Genomic DNA, 21,512 nt, shown 5'->3' with positions numbered 1-21,512 from the left:
CTGGTCCCCTTACATGTTAGCATACTTTCCCCAATCACTTTGCATTAATTCATCTTTGGGCCAGCTTTTTCCTCCCTACCCCAATAAAATATGACCTCCTTCAGGGTCTAGATGGCTATTCCCCTCCCCCCCCCAATCTCAGGACAGTGCCTGGCATATGGAGAGGATGGGGATAGACACCTAAATTTTGTTTTATAATAGGTGAGAAAATTCACAATACCAATGCAGACTGGCACCTTCTCTGAAATGCATAGTCTTAGTGAGAAGCCTATAGCACTGAGAGTCACTGTTCAGGGACTTAATCAGGGTCAGTATGTGTCAGAGGATGAATTTGAACCCAGGTCTTTTGAGGCCAGCTCTCTGTCTCTGTCGAATCTACCACACTGCTTCTTGTTGTGTCATAGTTGCTTACAAAATTGAACTGAATTGACCTTAATTCTAGCTTCCTGTCTGGCTCCCAAAGATTGGTTCAAGGAGGTTGTCCTCCAAAGTGAGAGAAACACCCTTCCCTAAAGGGTAGTGCAATTAGTGCAGAGAACACAGGGATGCTTTAGGGAATGGTCCATTTAGTCCAGCTAGACTTGGCTAGCCTCAGTATTCAAATGCAGGTGAGATGCCCAAAGGGCTGAACTGAACAGAGTGCTGGGCACTCCATGGATGTCTAAGGTGCTTGGGGAGCAAAGGGAGGAGGAGAGTCATGGAGAATGTGTGTATAAAGTGACAAAAGGGCTTTCTGGGTGCAATAAATGTATCTTTTCATCATCTCTCCTCTGTTGCTTCATTAAAAAGGTAAGTTAGTGGGTAGCAATTGAGCACTGTTTGATTGCCATTATTATTCATAATATCATTTGTCACCTACTTTGTTTTTGCAAAGGCTATATGGGCTCCTACTGGCATGTGTTTGGTATGTGGTTTCCCTCTAATTACCAGTCCTAGTCTGGGTTTGGAGTTCTTTCATGTGGCATTGCCTTTTTCTTTGCCTTTTGAGTGGAAATGATTTTAATTTTATACAGGAATTTTGCACACATAATGCAGCCAGTTCTGTTACATGCTGTCACGAAATCTCACCTCACTAATGAGTTCTCCTGCCTTCTTAGCCTGTTCCACATTTAATGACCCAGTGGCTATCCATCCGGCTCCTTTCATCCAGTTCAAATCGGCTCTATATTGGTTCTGACAAAGAAAAAATGCACCATTGTTGGTGCTCAGACATTTAAAGCACCATTAAAGGATCCCGACATAGCCCAGAGACCAACTGAGTCAAATTAGCTCCTGCTTTTGTTTTATCTGCTTCTGCACAGTCACAGGTAGAGCCTCCCCCCTCTAAAAATATTAAATTAATTTTTAAAAATTGGAGCTATCCCTGCTTAGGGATGACTTTATGTGATACCCTGCAATATAGAGGCGAAGGGAGGGGAGACTCAACCTTCTTCCTCATTATTGACTTCAATCCTGACTCCAGCAGCTGAAAGGAGCAGATCTCATTGTCTGTCTTACCAGTTTTCTTCTTTAAAATGACATGCAGGGGAGAAGAAAATGAGAATGCACAACAGAACGCAGGTGGAAAACTATTTGATGGAATTTCACAAGACATTCAATGCTCCCTGTGGTTTCAGTTCCTTCTTACACATCTCCATGGGGCAAAATATTCCTTTACTTGCTATTATACAAGGAGTTTTAATGGGAATGGCCATTTAAATGGATCTCTTGTCGAAACTAGTTCACCTATGTATCAAGAAGTATCCACACTGGGGAGGCTGTATCTCCCCCTGAAGTGCAATGCTGAGTAGCACCTGTCCTGATGCTTCCATTCATGGCTGTTATTGGGCCATCCTGAACTAAATAAGGCCAAAAAAAAGGCAAGTATAACTAGGGGTCAGAAGAGCAAGAAAGGGGGAAATAACTGATCATTTTCACAGTTGAGGCTATTTCTTCCTGGAAGAGTAGTGTAGACGAAATGATCAATCACTCAATCAATAAACATCTATTAAGGACCTACTGCCATTGCCAGCTATCATGCTAATAAGACTTTTCCCCAAGAGTCCCCAGAGCAGAGCCCATCCACCCCATGGTAGCCTCTTTTTCCATCTAGTTAAGATGACATCAATAACATTTCATCCTTCCAACACACACACACACACACACACACACACACACACACACACACACACACACCACTCTTTCATGGAAAAAATTTGTGAATATGGAACTATTCCATGCATAGTTGAAATTGTTGTGAAAATACCCCATGAAGAAGATAAACCCACCCTTTCTTGGCTGGTGGGAAATTGTCGATTGCATGGGTTAAGAGTGAAATTGCCAGGAAGTTAAATGTTTTGACTTGTATCTTTAGATGGAGATTTCCATCTAAACCTACTCTATTCATCTAAAACAACTTACATCGCTTTGCAAACCATACGCCTTCTTTGCCCATTCCACCTTCATGTCTGTAGGCAGAGCAGTAAACTGATGCAGGGCAGTCTTATATCCTATGTCGGTGGCCAAATGTTGGGCCTTTTGGGCATGGACAAGGTGGATCATATCCATGGGAACGTGGCACTGAGTTTTGACATCCTCAAATCTTCTCTTGTATTCCAGATCACTCTGCAGCTTGGACACTTGGAGAGAATGAGCCATCTGAGAGTCGCCCTGGACACCCTTGGCCCCAATCAGCTTTCCTCTGGACCTCTCATAGTCCTCCTTATATTTTATCTAATGGAGAGAAGACACAGAAACATCCCTGAGACCCTCCCTGAGAAATGGTCAGACCTCAGTCAAAATAGATTAAAAATAAACCCTTCAGAACATTTGTAACTCAGCTCAGGCCTGATGGAGTATGTTTCTATAAATCCAATTCAGGAACTGCTTACTGAACACCTACTATGTTCAAAGCCCTGTTCTAGGCCTGAGGGAGATGCTGAGATAAAAAGACACGGTCTTTGCCTTCAAGGCAATCTGGTAGGAGAGAGAAAACATATGCTCAAGCAAATATAATTCAAAGTAGATTAATAATTGTGAAGTACAAACAAAATACTCTTAAGTGTTTGGAAGATTTCCTCTATGACTGAGATTCTTAACCAGGAGTCTTCCCTTGGTTAGGAAAAAAATTTCCAACTTAATTTTTACTCCTCTCTACTAAAATCTGGAATTTCCTTTAATAATTTTAAAAACATTGTTCTGAGGTTCCATTAGATTGTCAAAGGAATCCATGTGGCAAAAATGATTAAGGACTGTAAGATATAAATTAATATCCAATAACGACAAGTATTATATTTTATATGATTTATGAATAATCACTTGAAGTAGAAGAAAAAAGAAATAGAAGTAAAACCTAAGTAAAACTCTCCTGCCTCTCACCTTACCCCCACCTCCACAAACAGCGATCAGGGAAAAAGGGGGGGATGCTACACAAAACTTATATCCTCCCTATGTTAGCACATAATGTGAGAGGGAACATGGGAAGCTGGGAAAGAATTCTGGGGTTCAAATCCTAATTATATAGAACCTTGTCTCTATATCTATCAAAGGTAGGTCAGACACAGGAATGTAGAACAGATTAATATATATGTATATACATATATATATTGTTTGGGGGAAAACTCTGGAGTGGAGGTGGAAGCCAGGGGCATCAAATAGAGGCCTCAGACATTTGCTAGCTGTTTGACCCTGGGCAAGTCACTTAACCCTGTATGCCTCAGTTTCCTCATCTGTTAAATGAGCTGGAGAAGGAAATGGCAAACCACTCCAGTATTTTTGCCCAGAAAATCCCAAATGGAGTCACAGAGTCAAACACGACTGAAAAACAATTAAACAATAAGCATAGTGGATAGAGCACTAGACTTGTAATCAAGAAGACCTGGGTTCACATCCCACCTCTGACATATGTTAGTTAGTTTTATGATTGTGGGAAAGTCATTTAACCTCTACCTCAGTTTCCTCATCTGTAGAATGGGAAGAATATTAACACCACTTTCACAGGATTGTTTTGAGGATCAAACAAAAACATACAAAATGCTAAAGAACTGTCAGCTGTTATTATACATATTATATATATAATATATAATATTATAATTATATAATATTATAATGAAAGCATTTTAAAACTTAAAATACTTTATGTAATATAAAGTAATATGATTATTACTTTTATTATTATCAGAATATTTGGGTTCCAGTTCTAGCTCTGACAAACTGACCTCAAGCAAATCATTTTTTGGTAATTTCATTGGGCCTTCCGAAGATTGAGGCATGTGTTTTTTTGGTCACCATTTTAGAGACAAGGAAATGGAGACAAAAAGAAGTGAGTGTTTGAGGCAGATTTAAAACCCAGATCTTCCCATCCTATACCTCTAGCATTCTATTGAATTTGAAGTCACCAAGATCTGGGTTCAAACCTTGACCATACTTCAGGGGCTCCTGTGTGGCCCCGAGCAAGACATTTCCCACCTCTCTGGGTTTTTCTATTATCTCTAAAATGAGAGAATGGGACTAGATGATTTCTAAGTCCCTTCTCATTCTAAATCCTAGGATTTCCTCTCCCTGATTCTCTTTTTTATCTATTATAAAGTGAAAGACTTCAACCAGATGGTTTCTAAAGCCTCTCTGAACTGTAACAGTCTATGATTCAATTATCCATTGTAAAAGCTTGAGTAGCCACTCACATCACTTGCTAGGTCCCTCTTGGCCTTGGCTGACAGAAAAGACAAGGAGTCAAGACGAAGTTCAAATCCTTTTGCCTTCTGTTTCTCCCAGCTGCTCTTATACAGTTTCTAAAGAGATAAAAATTTTTAAAAAAATTAAACTTTCAGTGAGGCTGTTTCAGACTTCTTAATAAACTCCCTAGGAAGGGAAATGAAATCACCCAATGTTCTCTGTCAATACCTAAGAAACTACTGTGATGCATATTAAAATTATGAGTGAAATAAAGGCATCAATTCTTAAGTTATCTAATAGGGAATAAATTACAATTCTCTAAACAATCCCCAGTTTTATGCAGTCCACAAGCATTTATTGGACACATATATAGGATATTGTGCTAGGTACCAAGAGAGAAATACAAAGTTCACATAAGACATGGTCCCTGCTCTTGTAGGAGTTTAAAATCTAAGACATTTTTTCTCTCACTGGATGGTAAAGAATAATTGAGTTATGACATCAAATAAGTCCTCCAACACACCCTTCCTTCACACCCCCTTCCCATCCTCAAAAGCTGATGTATGAGAAATAAAATACAAGTTAGAGGTAGGGCAACCCTCTAGCACTTAGTTACTAAGCCATAGATAGGTGGCAATCTGTGTTTTTGGAGGGACTTTCCATGCCGATAGTTCCCCATGCTAGCTAAACCAGACCTTTCATGGACTCACAAATGAGTTAGATTAGGATCTAGTCCATACAAATAATACATGTAACCTTAGAAAGCACCCACACATTGTCTGAGTCAGTCTAGTGGGCACAGGTTTCAAATGAGGCAGGTCCCCTAAAATTCCACTTAATGAAAAGAAGAGTTTGGCATCCAATCCCTCTTGCAGTACCTCACTGAGATGCTGGGCATTAGCCCTGGCCTGCAGGAAGAGTGGTTCATCTTTGCTGATTGTGTATTGATGAACATAATGTTCATTCCCAGATTTGTAAGCCACCTATCCAAGAAAAGCAAAATGTCAGTAGCAGAGTCAACTCAATTCAATCCAATAAGCAATTAATGCATGTATGAAGTTCTGAGTATTTTACTTCCATGTACATAATGGACATCCATCATTTGTATCAGTCCATAAAAGAAAGGAGTCAGGAAGAACCATTTAGTAATGTGTTGCCTTTCTCTTGTTACTATGGATAGGTGACTATCCATAGTTAGCCATGACCAAAGTATACATGGACAGCCTTTTGGACAGAATTGGTCATGGGCAAGATCACCTTGTGGTTGGTGTAGGTAAGAATGGTCCTAAAGAAGAATTAGGTAGCCAAAGAAAAGAAACTTGCAAGGATACCAAGGAAAGTAGACCTGATTATTCCCACAATATCTAGCTTTGATATCTCACCTTTGAGATGGGATTATTCAATTTATAAAGATGCACCAACTACCCTATATATAGCCCAGTAGAGAAGCTGGCAAACTACTTGCACAAACTACTTTACTTACAACATAAAAGACTTTATCTGATGTCCAAATGTTCCCTGCTCTTAATCTTAATGAAATTTTAGGTTCTGCCCTCTCTTTCTCCCTCTCTCCATCTCTCTCTCTTTCTTCTCTTTCTGTGTCTGTGTCTGTGTCTGTCTCTCTGTCTCTCTCTGTCTGTCTCTCTCTCCCTCTCTCCCCCTTTCTCTCTCCCTCCCTCTCTCTCTCTCTTTCTTTCTATGCCTGTCTCTCTGTCTCTCTCAGCATTCTCTAATGTCAAACCATGCTCTCTGCTCATTCTAAATTATGATCAATAGTAACTCCTGCAACAACTGCCCCAGTTTTGTTTTGAAAAAAGGAAAACTGATAAGAACCTGACTAAACATTCATGTAAAAATTCTGCAATGTCTTTCTGTTTTATTTCCTATGCTCCATGAAGGCATCAACAGCCTCTGCCACAAGCAAACAGTACTCTCATCTAAGATAATTACTCACACCCAAATGATTCCAAAATATTGGTGCCTTTGACAAAGATTCCAGAATCTCAAAGTTAGAGGGGACCTCAGAACTCATTTAGGCCATTCCATATCTGTCTAGGAAGCCCCACCCCCCCCCCCCCCGCTACAATATACCCAACAACTGATCATCTTTCTTCAAAGACTTTCACAGAAGAGAAAAGCATCCCATTCCACACTAGCAGAAGTCGGCAGTCTTTTCTTTCACAAAGCCTACATTTGCTTTTTTGTAACTTCTACCCATTGCTCTTGTTTCTATATTCTAATACTAAGGAGAATAAGCTTAACTGTGCTTCTATTATTCTATTATTTGACAGCTCTTCAAATGCTTGAAGCCAGTAGCACACTCTTCACCTCTCCATCACCATCTTCCACCAATGTCTTCAACAGATCCTTGTCTAGTCTAGCTTGATCTTAACACCCTTCACCAACCAGGTTGCCCACCCCCTGGACACTCTTCATCTTATCAATGTCTTTCTTAAAATGTAATGCCCTGAACTGAATGCAATATACTTAAAATGTGGCCTAACCAGAATTTAGACCATGGCTCCTGTAGGTCTGAGAACTATGCCTCTCTTAATCCAGCTTTAGATCACGTTTGTCTTGTGGGCTGCCATGTTATATTTGTTGGGTCTGTACCTCTCTAAGACACCCAGATTTTCTTCAAACAAACTGCTGCCTAATCATACCCATTCTATAAAATACTTTGTAAAGCTGACTTTTTTAACCCATGTAAGACTTTGAATTTCCCCCTACTAAATGTCATTCATCCCAACTTTGTATCACTTATAAATTTGATTAGTGGTCTTCTATGGGTTTTTTTCTAACTCACTAATAAAAATGTTAAATGGCATATACAAACAGAAAGATACCCTGAGCACACAATTGAAGATCTCTATACAAGTAGACTGGGATTAGATATAGTTAAACCCAAGAAAGGAAGAAAGACTCAATGCAGCTTCACCAAAACTAAAATCTAGTTGCAGTTTGGTCCTCAAATCCATCCTCATGTGTGCTTTATGAAGATAGGTGTTAAGGGTTCCAAGAAAGCTAGTCTTGAATAGGAAAGTTTAAGATCACACTAAAAAAAATGGGTGCAAGCTATGAGAGCCTTGGCAAGTCATCTGATCTCCTCTGGCCTCAGTTTCTTCATCTGTAAAATAAGGAGATTGGATCTGATGACCTTTAAGGACCTTTCTAGTTCTCAATCTATGTGATTGATCCCTAAGACTCCTCCAAATCGAACACTCTTATTCCAAGGGCTAACTCAGTACGCACATCACTCTGCAGCTCCTGGCTTCTCTTGGCATGTTCCATCTGGGAACTGTCAGTAACACTGGTGAACTTCAGAGCATCAGCTCTCTGTCTGTACCTTTTCTATTAAAAATAAAAAAGAAAAAGAAAATACCATGACACAATGAAATTATTGAGCTTACATACTTCCATTTCAGTTGACTAAGTCTTTAATGGCTATTCCTCACCACTTCTTAAAGGACAGGGACATTGTGGCACTCGGTGCTTAGCTTAGTGTCTGGCACACAGTAGGTGCTTAATAAGTGTTAATTGATCCAGAAATTTAATTGTTACCCTCCAACTACCTGTATATTATAGGAGACTTACAAAGGGAAGGAGTCTCCCTCTTGCTGGGATTTGCCATTGGGAAAGGGGATAGTTTACCACTAGGTGGAGTGGAATCCCTAACTCTAATTGGATACTCTAGGTTATGTTCATTTTTGAAATAATGGAACTGGAATAGAAATAATTGGGAAATGGTGGGGTCAAGATTGGGATTTGTTTTTTACTGCCCCTAAGAATATTTCAACCCCCTGATTATGGGCAGGATTGAGTCAGAAGTACCTAAGCCAAGTGGGGAATCTAACTGTCACTTTGTGGTTTTCAGCAAGTTTCAGAATGAACTGAATTATAAGGGAACAAGTGGGTGTTTTTTTTTTCCATTCTCTCAGCTCTCCTCTATGTACATAAGCTGCTCAATTTATCTCTGTCCCAAGAGAATGGTCAGTATCATGGGAGTTTTCAGAATAAGGAACTCTTAATATAGAACTTTTCCCATTTGTCCAGATTTGTAATTCATTTGTAAATTATAATGTTTCCTGGGGCAATCAGAGGTTACATGACCTGCCCATAGTCTTACAGTATGTGTCAGAGGCAATACCTTGGACTTTGGTCTTTATGACTCTACCCACTCTGCTCTGCTACCTCTTGTTGGAGATAAGAAGAAATAAAGTCCAACCCAAGCTCTTGGAGAAGGCCTGCATTCAACTCTCCTATTCCAGGAAACGTGAATCCCTTCCAAGATTCCAATGTCTCCTAAAGTCTGAGAGAAGCCTGACAAGTTTCCAAATGCAGTGCCCTTCAGATACCTTTTATTGCCTTCCACGCCCTTCTTGTGTTACTGGGGTTTAAATTTCTCTTGCTTCAAGTTAGAAGGAAGTTTGTGGTCAAGGTAAGAAGCATAACTCATGTGAACGTCAAAGAATTTTAGTGACCTGCCTAATACAAATCTTTTAAGAGGAATTAAACTTCAAAGAGAGCTTTTATTTGAAAGGAATTGGGGAAATAAAACTTCAACTGACTTTATATAGGATATAGCTACAGAATCGAAGTATATTCAAGGGGTGAAAGTCAGTCAGTTCTATTATAGGGGCAAATTCTTGTCCTTTCCAGGCTGTCCTCCCGATTATCCTGGTCCTTCTCTACCATGCCATAGAAACTTCTTCACCTTGGATTTCACACCTTGGAACTACCCTTTGCCTCTTTGGCCTCTTCCTTGATTGGCTGGTTCCTCCCAGAACTTTCATTTTAAGGAGGATGCCCAAGTCAGCCATGCCTTTATTCCTCTCCAGGCTGACTTTCTCTAACATGCCCTGCCTTTATTTCTTCTCCTCTTAACTCCCAACTTTTTGGTTTGTGCTTCTCCCACATGCCTTGAAAGTCAGTAGGGATTGTCTTTCCACTTGTATGTGTATTCCAGCACTAAGCATGGTATCTGGCACATAGTAAGCTTAATAAATGCTGGTCAACTTGACTTGACTACCACTTTTAGTCATCCTCTATAAAGGCCAGTGGAGAGAGTTCAGGAAAATTGAGAGAGTAAGGATTTCATCAGAGCCATCAGGTGGCACATTGGATAGAGTTCCAAGATTGGCATCAGAAAGACTCATCTTCCTGAGTTGAAATCTGCCCTCAGACACTTACTAACTATGAGATCTTGAGCATGACACTTAACCCTATTGGCCTCAATTTTCTCTTCTGCCAAATATATGGAGAAGTAAGTGGTAAACTACCACAGTATCTTTGCCAAAAACAAGCAAACAAACAAATAGGGTCACAAAGAGTTGGACACAACTGAAAAGCAATAAACAAGACCAACAATCAAAAGGACTACTTCAGGTCTCTCTTAATGTCTCCAGGGCTGAACATGGTCTGAGAGATCAAAAGAATTGCATTTTGGTTACCTCACTTATCAGCTCTCCAGCTTTTTTGGCTTGTTCTATATTGAGACTCCCATCCGTCATCCACCCAACTCCCTTCATCCATGTTAGGTCTGACTTGTACTGTAGCTGCAAGAGGAAAATCACCAGATTGTCATTAGAGAAAAGCAGATAGAGGAAAATGACCAAGAAATTGGAAATGCCCTATACATGCATTATATGTGCCTTTCCTTAAAAACAAACAAACAATCTTAGGTCCTACTCAAGCAATTAAAAAAAAAAACAACCCAACTGGTCTCACTTTGTATCCAACCAAATAAATATTTAATTTGTGCCACTCCAGTGCAGCTCTATCAAAGGTGAACATTTACACTCTCTTTTCATAAAGGATCTCTCCCCTTGCTATGTGACTACATTTCCAAAGTCGTTTCCCCACTAACATCCCACTGCCGATTCCTCTTTACCCTCCTCCTCTCTCCAGGTGCCAGCTCTAATGTTCTCTGTCCCAGATCCTATTTCATTCTCTCCACCAGGGTCAGTATCTTTAAGTCCTCTTTTTTCTCTTTAAGCCCTCCTTTCCCCCCCTTTTTCCCAGTCTGGATCCATTCTAGCTGCTACCCCCCAACCTTCTGTGTGACTCATAGAAGACCCAAAGTGGATTTTTAGACATTCTACTCTAAGGAACTGGTAGAACCTCACATCTTTTTTAATTCTAAAAGCAAAGATTAGAGCTTCCCTAATAGGTTATTGTGCACAGAGATGAGTGTGGGAAAACCTGGGAACAGGATGGAGACCTCACCTCACTCTGAAGTTTGTAGGCTTTTTTAGCCCAGTTAGTCTTGATGTCCTCAGGGAGCACTGTATAGTCGTGGAGCTTCTTCCTATAGTCCAGGTCACTGGCAAGAGCCTGTGCCTTCTTGGCATGCTGGATGTTGACCATATCCATTGGCAAGTGGAAATGAGTCTTGCTCTCTTCAAACCCTTTCTTATATTCAACCTTAGGAACACACACACACACACACACACACACACACAAATGTCTTTGACTTAAAACATGGCTGCAGAAGTAGAATGAGTGAGTAGAGAAATAAATAAGACTCATTTAAAGGAATTAGATGCCTTCTAGGAATTATCATTGCCTAGCATGGTGCTTGGCATATAGTAGGAGCTTAGTAGAGAGCTGGGTAGTACAGTGGATAGAGTATTAGATCAGGAGTTCAAATCCAACCTCAGACACTTAACTAGCTCTGGAACTCTTGATAAGTTACTTTTTTGTGCCTTGGTTTCCTCATTTGTAAAGTGGGAATGGCAATAGCGCCTATATCTCAGGGTTGTTGTGATGATAAAATTAGATAAAATTTGTAAAACACTTTGCAAACCTTAATAAATACCAGTAGTAGTAGTAGTAGTAGTAGTAGTAGTAGTAGTAGTAGTAGTAGTAGTAGTAGTAGTTTTGGCAGTGGCAGACTATAAAATACTATGATATATCTGATATTTATATAGTGCCTTTACATTTACAAAATCAGAATTTCATCTAATTCTCTTTAAAAAAAACCTTACCATCAATACTGGGTATTGGTTCTAAGGCAGAAGAGTGATAAAGGATAGGCAATGGGGGTTAAGTGATTTGCCCAGGGTCACACAGTTAGGAAGTATCTGAGGCCAGATTTGAACCCAGGACCTCCATTCTCTGGGCCTGACTCTCAATACACTGAGTCACCCATCTGTCCGCCATCTAATCCTCTTAACAACTCTATTTGTTTTGCAAAGGGAAATGGGTTCAGAAAAAGTTGTGTGTTCACAACTAGTAGGTTTCAAGCATGGAATTTGAACCCAGATCATTCCTGATTCCAACTCCATTGCCCTTTTCTCCTTAAAGTAAGATGAGAGTCTTCCCAAACCCGACTCTGTTGTATAGCTGAATTTCCTAGACTTTATTTATTAATTATTGCTCACAAGAACAACCCCTCAGTTACTCTGAAATAACCGCAACAAGTCAGGTCTAATAAATAAAGGTTGCACCTCTCCAATTTCTCCCACAATTCAGTCAAGGAAGGGACTTCAAGCAGCGACTTCTAACTGCTTTCTGGCCTCCAAGTGGGACAAAGAATGCTCACTGAAGAAGTTTTCCCTACAACCTCTTATAAGTAACAAGAAGAAATAGTTTACCTCGCTGCTCATCTTGGCCACCTGCAGGGAGTGCAAAAGCCTCGAATCTTTGGTTCCCAAAGCTCTGCCTTTTGTTTTTTCATAGTCTTCTTTGTACTTAATCTTGAGAGAAAGAAGAGAGTCTCTTGTGAGTGGGGAGAATGGGGGGAGAAGTCCGCCATCCAAAGAGGCCAGGCTGTTACAAGTGCAAGGGGAAGGATTTCAGGGGGAAAAAAATTTTTTTTAAAGCATTTCTCCATGTTTATCAAATCCAGAATAAGATGAAAGTATTAGAAGTTCTGCAACTTTAAAATGCAACCTAGCAATCATTATTTTCCCCATATGACCACCAACACCTCATCAGAACAATTTTTTATGCATTTACAAGTTAATGAGGTAAAACCTACGTTGCTGGCAAGCTCCCCCGAGGCTTTGGCAGCCAACAAAGGCATGGCATCCAGCTTCATCTCAAACCCTCGGCCCTTTGTCTTCTCCCAACCTTCTTTGTACTTAACCTGATAAAGGAAACACCAGGTGAATAGGAGTAGCTATTGGCAGGATTGCTTAAAGTCAAAGAGAAAAGAAAAGAAAGCTTCTATCATCCCCAAGATACAAAAAAAAAAAAGGGCTATCGGAATTAGAACTTTTACTATTGCACTATCGTCATTATTTTTATTAATATTAAGGGTCTGTGATAACGGGAACCATCTGGCTAAATAAAGATAATTCAATTTAATATTATTAATAGAATGTGAATATTAGGGAGATGGATAATCGAAAAAGACAACTACATTTAGAATTATTCATGATACAGGGATATAATTAATCATATAAAAGTTGCAAATATTGATAATGTGAATAAAGGTGACTAGATTTAATATTATTGATACTAGGTGAATGGTAATAATGAGAATGTTATAGAATGGTGATCAAACAGAGGGACAACAAAATTTAGTATTATTGATGATATACAAATATAATTAATCATATGAATGGTGGAAATACTGATAATATGTAAATAAAGGTGATGAGATTTAATATTATCGATACTAGGTGAATGGTGATAATGAAAATGTTATAGAATGGTGATCATACACAGGGACAACGAAACTTAATATTATTGATGATATATAAATATAATCAATCATATGAATGGTGGAAATACTGATAATATGTAAATAAAGGTGATGAGATTTAATATTATCAATACTGGGTGAATGGTAATAATGAGAATGTTATAGAATGGTGATCATACAGAGGGACAACAAAATTTAGTATTATTGATGATATACAAATATAATCAATCATATGAATGGTGGAAATACTGATAATATGTAAATAAAGGTGATGAGATTTAATATTATCGATACTAGGTGAATGGTAATAATATGAATATTGATAATATGCCAATAACAGCAACTAAATTTAACATTATTGATAACATGTGAATGAGAATCTTTGCAATATATATGCAGTATCTACAAGTTAGGAAGATCTATGTGACCCCATTTAAGTCATCTCTTTAAGACTTTAAGTTACAAAGAAAATGCTGATCTTCACAGATTAAAGGAGTTTGCATATCAGAATTTCCCTAAGTCAATGAAATCACAGTAGAACATTTGCAGATCCAGATGAAGTGATAGTCATATGTTGATACTTCAAAAGGTCTATAATATCATTCCAATGATGCAGACTGTAAACCCTCAAAACTAAAGCAGATAGTATTAAAGTCAATACCTTAAACCTCAGCCCTCCTTGCTGATTATTTTGACTTCTGAAATTTCCCTCTGTGATCATCTCCTGTCCTTCCATATCACTTCCTGCCTCAGTCCTCCTGAACCCATTCTTTATCTCTACTGCATCTTCCAGTTTCTTCCTCCATTCCTCCCCATTTTCCCAATCCATCACCCCTGCTCTAGCCTAATTTTCCTCCCTTGATAATCAACTCTTAATAATCAATGTCCTTGTATACTGTCTTCCAATTTATATTCTCTTTCTTGTCCCTGATGCCCTTAACTCCCTAGTAGTTCACATTCCTACATTACCCTCAGAGTCTGCTTTCTCCATTCACACTCTGTTGCTGTTGAATGAAGATGATGGTAGTCTTACCACTGAGGTGTGTAAATTCATGTTACCAGATCTCATTGGGACATAGAATGCTTCACCCCCAATTATCTTATTCTTTCGAACTGATTCTTAATCCTATACTCTTTCCAGTAGATGTCAGTAACCTTCTCTTCTTTTCCAGAAGATCCCCTATGCCTGCCAAGTCTTCCTCTTTTATCCTCATTTCCAACTTGACTAGGAAAATTGAGGACATCTGTCATCAACTCCCTCACCATTCTCCCTCCATACACTAAGCCTCTATTAATACATCCCTTACTGCAGTAGCCCTTCACCTTCCCAAGGTAATCCCCTATCTAGGCATTTTCCTCAGTCTCCTCCAGGAGCTTGCCTCATCAATAATATTCTTTCTCTCTCTGTCTCTGTCTCTCTGTCTCTCTGTCTATCTCTGTGTCTGTCTCTCTGTCTCTGTCTCTCTCTCTGTCTCTGTCTCTCTCTCTGTTTCTGTCTCTCTCTCTCTCTGTCCCTATCTGTCTCTGACTCTGTCTTTCTTTGGCTTATCTCTCTGTGTCTCTCTGTCTCTGACTTTCTGTCTCTCTGACTGTCTTTCTTTGTCTCTGTCTCTGTCTCTCTTTCCCTCTCTCTACCTTGCATTCTGGTTTCCAACCTACTCACTCAATTGAAACTACTCTTGACTGGGTTGCCAACAATCTCTTTAACTACAAAAGCTGATTCTCAGTCCTCATTCTCCTTAACCTCTCTGCAGCTCAGAGATATAACTAAGGTAACCTGAGCTTTCCCACATGGAACCTGATTTAGAGAACGACATATCTAGAGAACAGTGACAATATTTTCAGTCCTTCCATCATTTAGAAACAATACTCACATGGGACCTTTTCGTACCTAGCTCCCAAGAAGTAGTTAAAGTAGGACACTCTCATTTTGCAGACTATGGTGATTTTCTCCCCATTCTTCTTCCTGATAGTTTTCCTTATGCCTCAATTGAAGGCATGCTTGTCCTGGAGTGATTTGTCATACTCATAGCACAGATGGAGCTCCCACTTAAACCTCTATGTGCTGCTTTTGACCCTGTGACCCTTTTTTCACCAACGTGGGGGTACCCTGGCACTCTACCTGGGTCTTCTGCCCTTCGTGCTGTCTACCAAAGAGATCTCATCACCTCCTGTGGATTCAAATATCATCTCTGTGCTGATAGCTCTCAGAAATTTTTACTTCTCCTTAATCTAATCTATCTCCTGGATTCCCATTTTTCATTGTCAACTCCTCACTGGATATCTCACCTTGAATGTTCTATAGGCAAAACAAATTCAATATATCCAGAACAAAACTTAATATAACCCTCCATAGATCCCCTCCCCATCCTTATAATTCCACCCCCAACACCCTTTCTTTCTCCCTCCATCTCTCTTTTTGTTAAGGACACCGCCATCTTCCAAATCACCCACATTCATAACTTCAGAGACATCTTTGACTCCCTCCAGCCTCACCCCCATTTCTAGTCAGTTAAGAAGTCTTCTTGATCCTTTCTCTCCAAAATCTCTCACAGCCATCCCATAGTCTCCATTTACACAGCCATGACCCTGATTCCAACCCTCCCACCTTTTATTTGGAACAAGAACCTCCCAACTATTCTTGTTACTTCTAGTCTCTGTCCTTTTCAATTTATTGTTCTCCCAGCTGCCAAATCAATCTCCCCGAGTCATAGATCTGATATGTCAGATGTCATGCCCTGCACCAGAACTTTGCCTCGGGTTAAAATGCCAATAACCCAAATCTGACAACTGGGGCCTGCAACAGTCTGACTCTTGTGGACCTTTCCAGCCTTACTTACTTACTTACTTACCCTTCATAAACTCAACATTCCAGTCAAACAACCACTGGCTGTTCCCCAATTTGACATTTTATATCCCACCTTCTCACAAGTCATCCACTGTGCCTAGAATGTACTTCCTTTTCATTTCTGCCCACATCTCAAAATCCTGATCTTTCTTCTCAGATGCCTCTTCCTCTATGAAGTCCTCTGTGATTCCCCCCAACTCAAATCACTAAGTCACTCTGCCTCCCCAATTTTCTTTATACTGTATTTATTTGCATACATGTTATAGTCTCCCAGTAGACTGCAATAAGTTGCTTGCATTTCGTTTGTGTCTTGCATTCCAAACATCTAGCAAAGCCATATGCATATGGTAGGAATTTAACAAATATTTATTGAATTGAACTGGATCTTCTCCCAGTTATGTCCATAACAAATGAATTTAACACATATTTGTTGAATTGATTGAACCGGCTCCCATTTAGACACATTGTTTGCTTACCTCACTAAACAGCTCAGCATTGGCTCTTGCTTTTACTAACTGAGGTACATCTTGTGGCAGGGTATAATTCAACTTATTCTTCTCATAATCTGCCCGGTAATTCACCTGTTGGGTCCCCAAGTAAAAGTTGTGAGTGCAGGGTTTCTAAGGAGATCAAATGTAATTATGTGTCCTTAATCTAAACAAAAAGAAAAAAGCTACCGGAATTCTCCAATTTGAATCAGGTTAGTAATCCCCCCCAAAAGGAGGAAGAAGATGAGGAGGAGGAGAAGGAGGAGAAGAGCAATTCCAAAATGATTCTATAATTTGGTGAATGGTGATTCTTTTTTGTTTTATTTTTTTTTTAAGCCCTTACCTTCCAACTCAGACTCAGAATCAGTACCGTGTATTGGTTCCAAGACAGAAGAGTGGTAAGGGCTAGGCAATGGGGGTCAAGTGACTTGCCCAGGGTCACACAGCTAAGAAGTGGCTGAGGCCAGATTTGAACCTAGAATGTCCCATCTCTAGGCCTGGCTTTCAATCCACTGAGCTACCCAGTTGCCCCCTGATTCTTTTTTAAAAGGGAAGATCAGAAATGTCAGATAGTAACTAACTCCCCCACCCCAAATAAGCATAGAATGTTAGGACTGGATGAAACCTTGGCTACCATTACATCCTACTTGGTCAGTTTACGGATGAAGAAACTGAGTCTCAAAGAAGTAAAAGTAATTTGCCTGAGATCAGAGGGTAAAGCTGCACTAAGGCAGACAGAACTGGGACAGGAACCTAGAACAGCTGGGTTCTCAGTCCCTCATCAAAGGAACCATAGAAAATGGAAGAGTCTAAAGAACTTCTCATTATTAATTGGATCTCTAATACTGCTTGAAAGTTCCATGAGGACAGAAGCAGCCTGGTAGTGAAAAGTACACTATAATTAGAGACAAAAGATCTGGGTTCAAGTCACATCTCTTCCTCTCTGACTCAGATTCTTCACCTTAAAAGTAGATTTGAAAATGCTGCATTACCTATTCCATAGGGCCACTGTAAGACTCAAAGGGGATAATGACTCCAAAATAAAAGACTTTGCCAAGTAAGCCTCAAAGCATTTTATGAATATAAACTGTGGCTACTTTAGTGTTACTATTAATTATTATTATGCCTGGCACAAAGTAAGTGCTCTGAAAATGTTTGCTATTTATTATTATTATTATTATTAACAATTTCTATTTATTGAAATGCTTTAAATAATCTCTCTCTCACACACACCTATCTTTTAGGAGTATTGTAAGAGAGACACTTCGTAAAACATTTTAGCATGATACAAGTGCGAGAATTGTTATACTTCTTTATTTATGTATCACCTACTACTTTATGAGACATAAAGTAAACATTTATATAGTACCTACTATGTGCCAAGTATAGTGCTAAGCACTATACTTTTTAGCAGCAATTATTAAATTAAATTAATTAATTAAGTTAATTACTTAATTAAAATAATAGTAATTAATAGATTATTTAATAGCAAATATTTACATAGCGCATACTATGTGCCAGACCCTATTCTAAATTCTTTACAAATATTACCTCATTTCATCCTCACAACAACCTTACAATGTAGGCACTATTGTTACCCCCATTTTATAGTTGAGGAAACTGTGGCAAATAGAATTGAATGACTTTCAGAGGGTCATATAAATTATCTAAGGTCAAATTTGAACTCAAGTCTTCTGATTCCAGTTTCTAGAGTTCAATCCAGTGGGTCACCAGCTGCCTCTAGTAGATATTGATTTGATTGGATTATTTGGTTGATTTCACCAAAAAAAAATCAGTTATTCCTTTAATGGAAACATAGAGGATAAAGCCCTGAGCTTAGAGTCAGCATCAGTGAGGTATAAATCGCATCTCAGACATAGAGCCAGGGCAAATTACTTCGCCTTTCTGAAGCTGTTTCTTCATCTGTAAAATGGGGATAATAACTGCATCTCCTTCAGGATTACTGTTATGTTCAAATGAGAGAAGCACTCTGCAAACATTAAAGCACTATTTTAAAAATGGGAGTTATTTGAGTCTGTGAAAAGCAATATGACATCAGTTTCTCCCCGTTCACATGGATGATCTTCAAGGGAGAGTCTCAAAGTGGCCAAAAGCCCAGGGGATAAAGAGAAATAAAATGAAGGTGATCACAATGTTCCCAACGGGCTGCCAAGAGTCAGGAATAACTTAGTGGTCAGCAGCAATCCCCCTTACGTGACTGAGTTGCTGTGCGTTGATCTTGGCTTGAACAATCTGCGGAGTGTTAGTCACAGAGCTGTATTTCAACTTGTCGATGCTTTGCCTATAGTTGACCTGGGACAAAAGGAGACATCAAAGAAGTCAGCTTGTGTGGGCTACAATTACTTAGCTATTCAATGGCAGTCTTAGCCAAGCACTGAACTTATTGACTTGAGAAAATGAGGCACAGGATCGTCCTGGAAAATAGAAGACACGATTGAGGCTAGATTCTGTAAAATATAAGAAGTCTACATCCAGGAAATGTTCTACACTGAAAAAAGAGAGAATCACTATCAAGGAACATAGCCAATGTGAATTTTTATATAGGGGAATCCCTTATATAAATAAATATTAAAATAATAAAATAAATAAATAAATATATATATAAATATAAATGCTGACTCCTCTATTTGGGGACATTTCTAACACCTCTTCTCGTTAGACCCACTGGATATGAATAAATTTATAAACCTATCTTCAGGGATAGGTACTATGTTCTGCCAACTAGGTGGACTAACCAATTCCTACTGTTGCTGCCTTACATTTGAGGTTGATTCGGTTGACTAAAGTCTGAAGAAAATGAAGACAAAGTTATGAACAGCCCAGTGGAGTCAAGGAGGTAGCTTAGGAAAACATGAAAGTAGGGAGAGAAGCCAGGAGAGGTATGGCAGGGGAGCAGAGAGGAAAATCTTGGAGAATGCCTAGACTTTATTTAAAACAAAATAAAACTTTACCTATTAGAAATCTTGCAATGGTCTGTCCCTAGAACCAAGAAACAGGAAGAAAATGGTCTTCCTTCTATATGGTACAGATCATGCTTCTGGCAATGTTAATACCACAACCCACATGCATTATGGCTTCAATAGGCTACTGTGGGTTGGTCTGGGCATCTAGGAAAAATGGGTTCAATGTTCCAGACCACCAATTTGCAAAGGAATTTCTAAAACATAACCCACTTATAGAATGGTGATACCAATTCTAGAAGTAATCCAAAGTGTATGGCAGTCTAGCAATGGCCAAGTAATTACCCTGTGCCACCTTTGTAAGTGAATGCTAGAATTACTTTTAGCCTTTTGGTTAATGTTTCAAGGCATAAAGTTTTTGCAGACTGAGTTTAGGATATGGGGTCTTATAGGAAAAAGTGGAAAAAATGTTATTTCAATGTCAACCACTAATGAGATTAGAATATGCTAGCTTCCTAATGTATTAATTCAGTAGCAGAAATGATTGTCTCATAAGAAGTGAATTAGGATTCTGAGTTATGCAAGATTAAATGTAATGAAAAATATATTTTTAAGCTGCATATGCCTGCTAGATAACTAAGCATTAAATACAGAGCAGAACACAATTATTTTTCACTGTAGGACATAATTAACAGTCAGCACAGTTAATCACCTCCTTGCGACATCAGAAATGCATGTATATTGCTTCAATCTAGGTTCTGAAGGGGCTTTTTGCTGCAGAGTGAAGTCTAATTCTAATGACATTTAATGTTGACAAAATCCTTCTAAATGGAATTCCCTTTAACTAAGTGCCTCTATTTAACTCCCATTTCTGCTCCATTAGCCTGCCTTCATGATTCTGGACAAGAAACAGAGCAGGGACAAGATGTTAGCATTTTCTAGGAAATGTTTGAAAAGTGTACCCCTGTGCATTTGAAAATTGAGTTTCTTGTCTGTTGCTGTCTAAGATTTGAATCTATTCTTTAATATACACAGAGCTAAATAACTGTGTGTCATAAAAAAAGCCAGATTTGACTTCTCCATTAGTAGTGGTGTGATGTCCCTGAACAATCTGCAGGGATCTAGGAGAAAAAACACTATCCATAAGCAGAGGACAAACTGTGGGAGTAAAAACACAGAGGAAAAGCAACTGCCTGACTACAGTGGTTGAGGGGACATGACAGAGGAGAGACTCTAAATGAACACTCTAATGCAAATATTAATAACATGGCAATGGGTTCGAATCAAGAACACATGTGATACCCAGTGGAATCATGCGTCAGCTATGGGGGGTGGGCAGGGGAGGAAAAGAAAATGATCTTTGTCTTTAATGAATAATGCTTGGAAATGATCAAATAAAATATTATAAAATTTTTTAAAAAGCCAGATTTTCTGGCATTAAAATATCTGCATTTTTAAAAATAAATAATAATAAAAAGTATTTTTTGTTGCTCCCCTGAGTGTTATACCTAAGGCAGCTGCCTAGCTTGTCTACCCCTAATTCTGACTATGGTTGAAAGAACTGAAATATAATAAAGGTAGTTTTTTCATATTTTTGTTCAGCAAAATTCTATAATACTAGCATTGAAGGGAAGAAATGGAATAATAGGATCAAGGATTTAGATCTGGAAAGGACTTTAAAAGCCACCAAATCCAACCTCTTCTTTTTTTTTTTTAACTTTCTTAAAACTACATGTAGAAACAATTTTTGACAATTCTTTTCTTGTTTTTTATTATTATTTTCTGAAATTTTATGATTCAGATTCTCTCCTTCCCTCCCTGCCTCCTCAAGGAGTTAAATATATAACTACTTTCATATAATACGTATTTTCATATTGCTCAAGCCATGATGAAGACACATATCACACATACAATAAAAAACTTATTAAGGAAATAATGTAGAAAATGATGTA

General features: G+C 38.8%; 1 protein-coding gene across 2 annotated transcripts in view; it reads right to left on the bottom strand.

Moving 5' to 3' along the window:
* The window catches only part of NRAP (nebulin related anchoring protein), an 88,179-nt gene that overhangs the window by 39,293 nt on the left and 27,374 nt on the right, over nt 1-21,512 (bottom strand). For both annotated transcript variants that reach the window (XM_007478982.3, XM_007478983.2), the window contains exons 15-25: nt 18,854-18,952; nt 16,628-16,732; nt 12,635-12,742; nt 12,249-12,350; nt 10,879-11,076; nt 10,104-10,208; nt 7,906-8,004; nt 5,532-5,636; nt 4,662-4,769; nt 2,401-2,712; nt 1,069-1,173 (exon numbers count right to left, since the gene is read on the bottom strand). In XM_007478982.3, coding sequence (XP_007479044.1) covers nt 1,069-1,173; nt 2,401-2,712; nt 4,662-4,769; nt 5,532-5,636; nt 7,906-8,004; nt 10,104-10,208; nt 10,879-11,076; nt 12,249-12,350; nt 12,635-12,742; nt 16,628-16,732; nt 18,854-18,952 — 1,446 coding nt within the window. The remainder of the gene's footprint in view (nt 1-1,068; nt 1,174-2,400; nt 2,713-4,661; nt 4,770-5,531; nt 5,637-7,905; nt 8,005-10,103; nt 10,209-10,878; nt 11,077-12,248; nt 12,351-12,634; nt 12,743-16,627; nt 16,733-18,853; nt 18,953-21,512) is intronic.

This window comes from Monodelphis domestica, chromosome 1, assembly GCF_027887165.1.
Source record: "Monodelphis domestica isolate mMonDom1 chromosome 1, mMonDom1.pri, whole genome shotgun sequence".
In the NCBI taxonomy this organism is placed as follows: domain Eukaryota; kingdom Metazoa; phylum Chordata; class Mammalia; order Didelphimorphia; family Didelphidae; genus Monodelphis; species Monodelphis domestica.
Note: the sequence above shows the minus strand (reverse complement) of the source record. Positions and strands in the feature narration are given on the sequence as shown.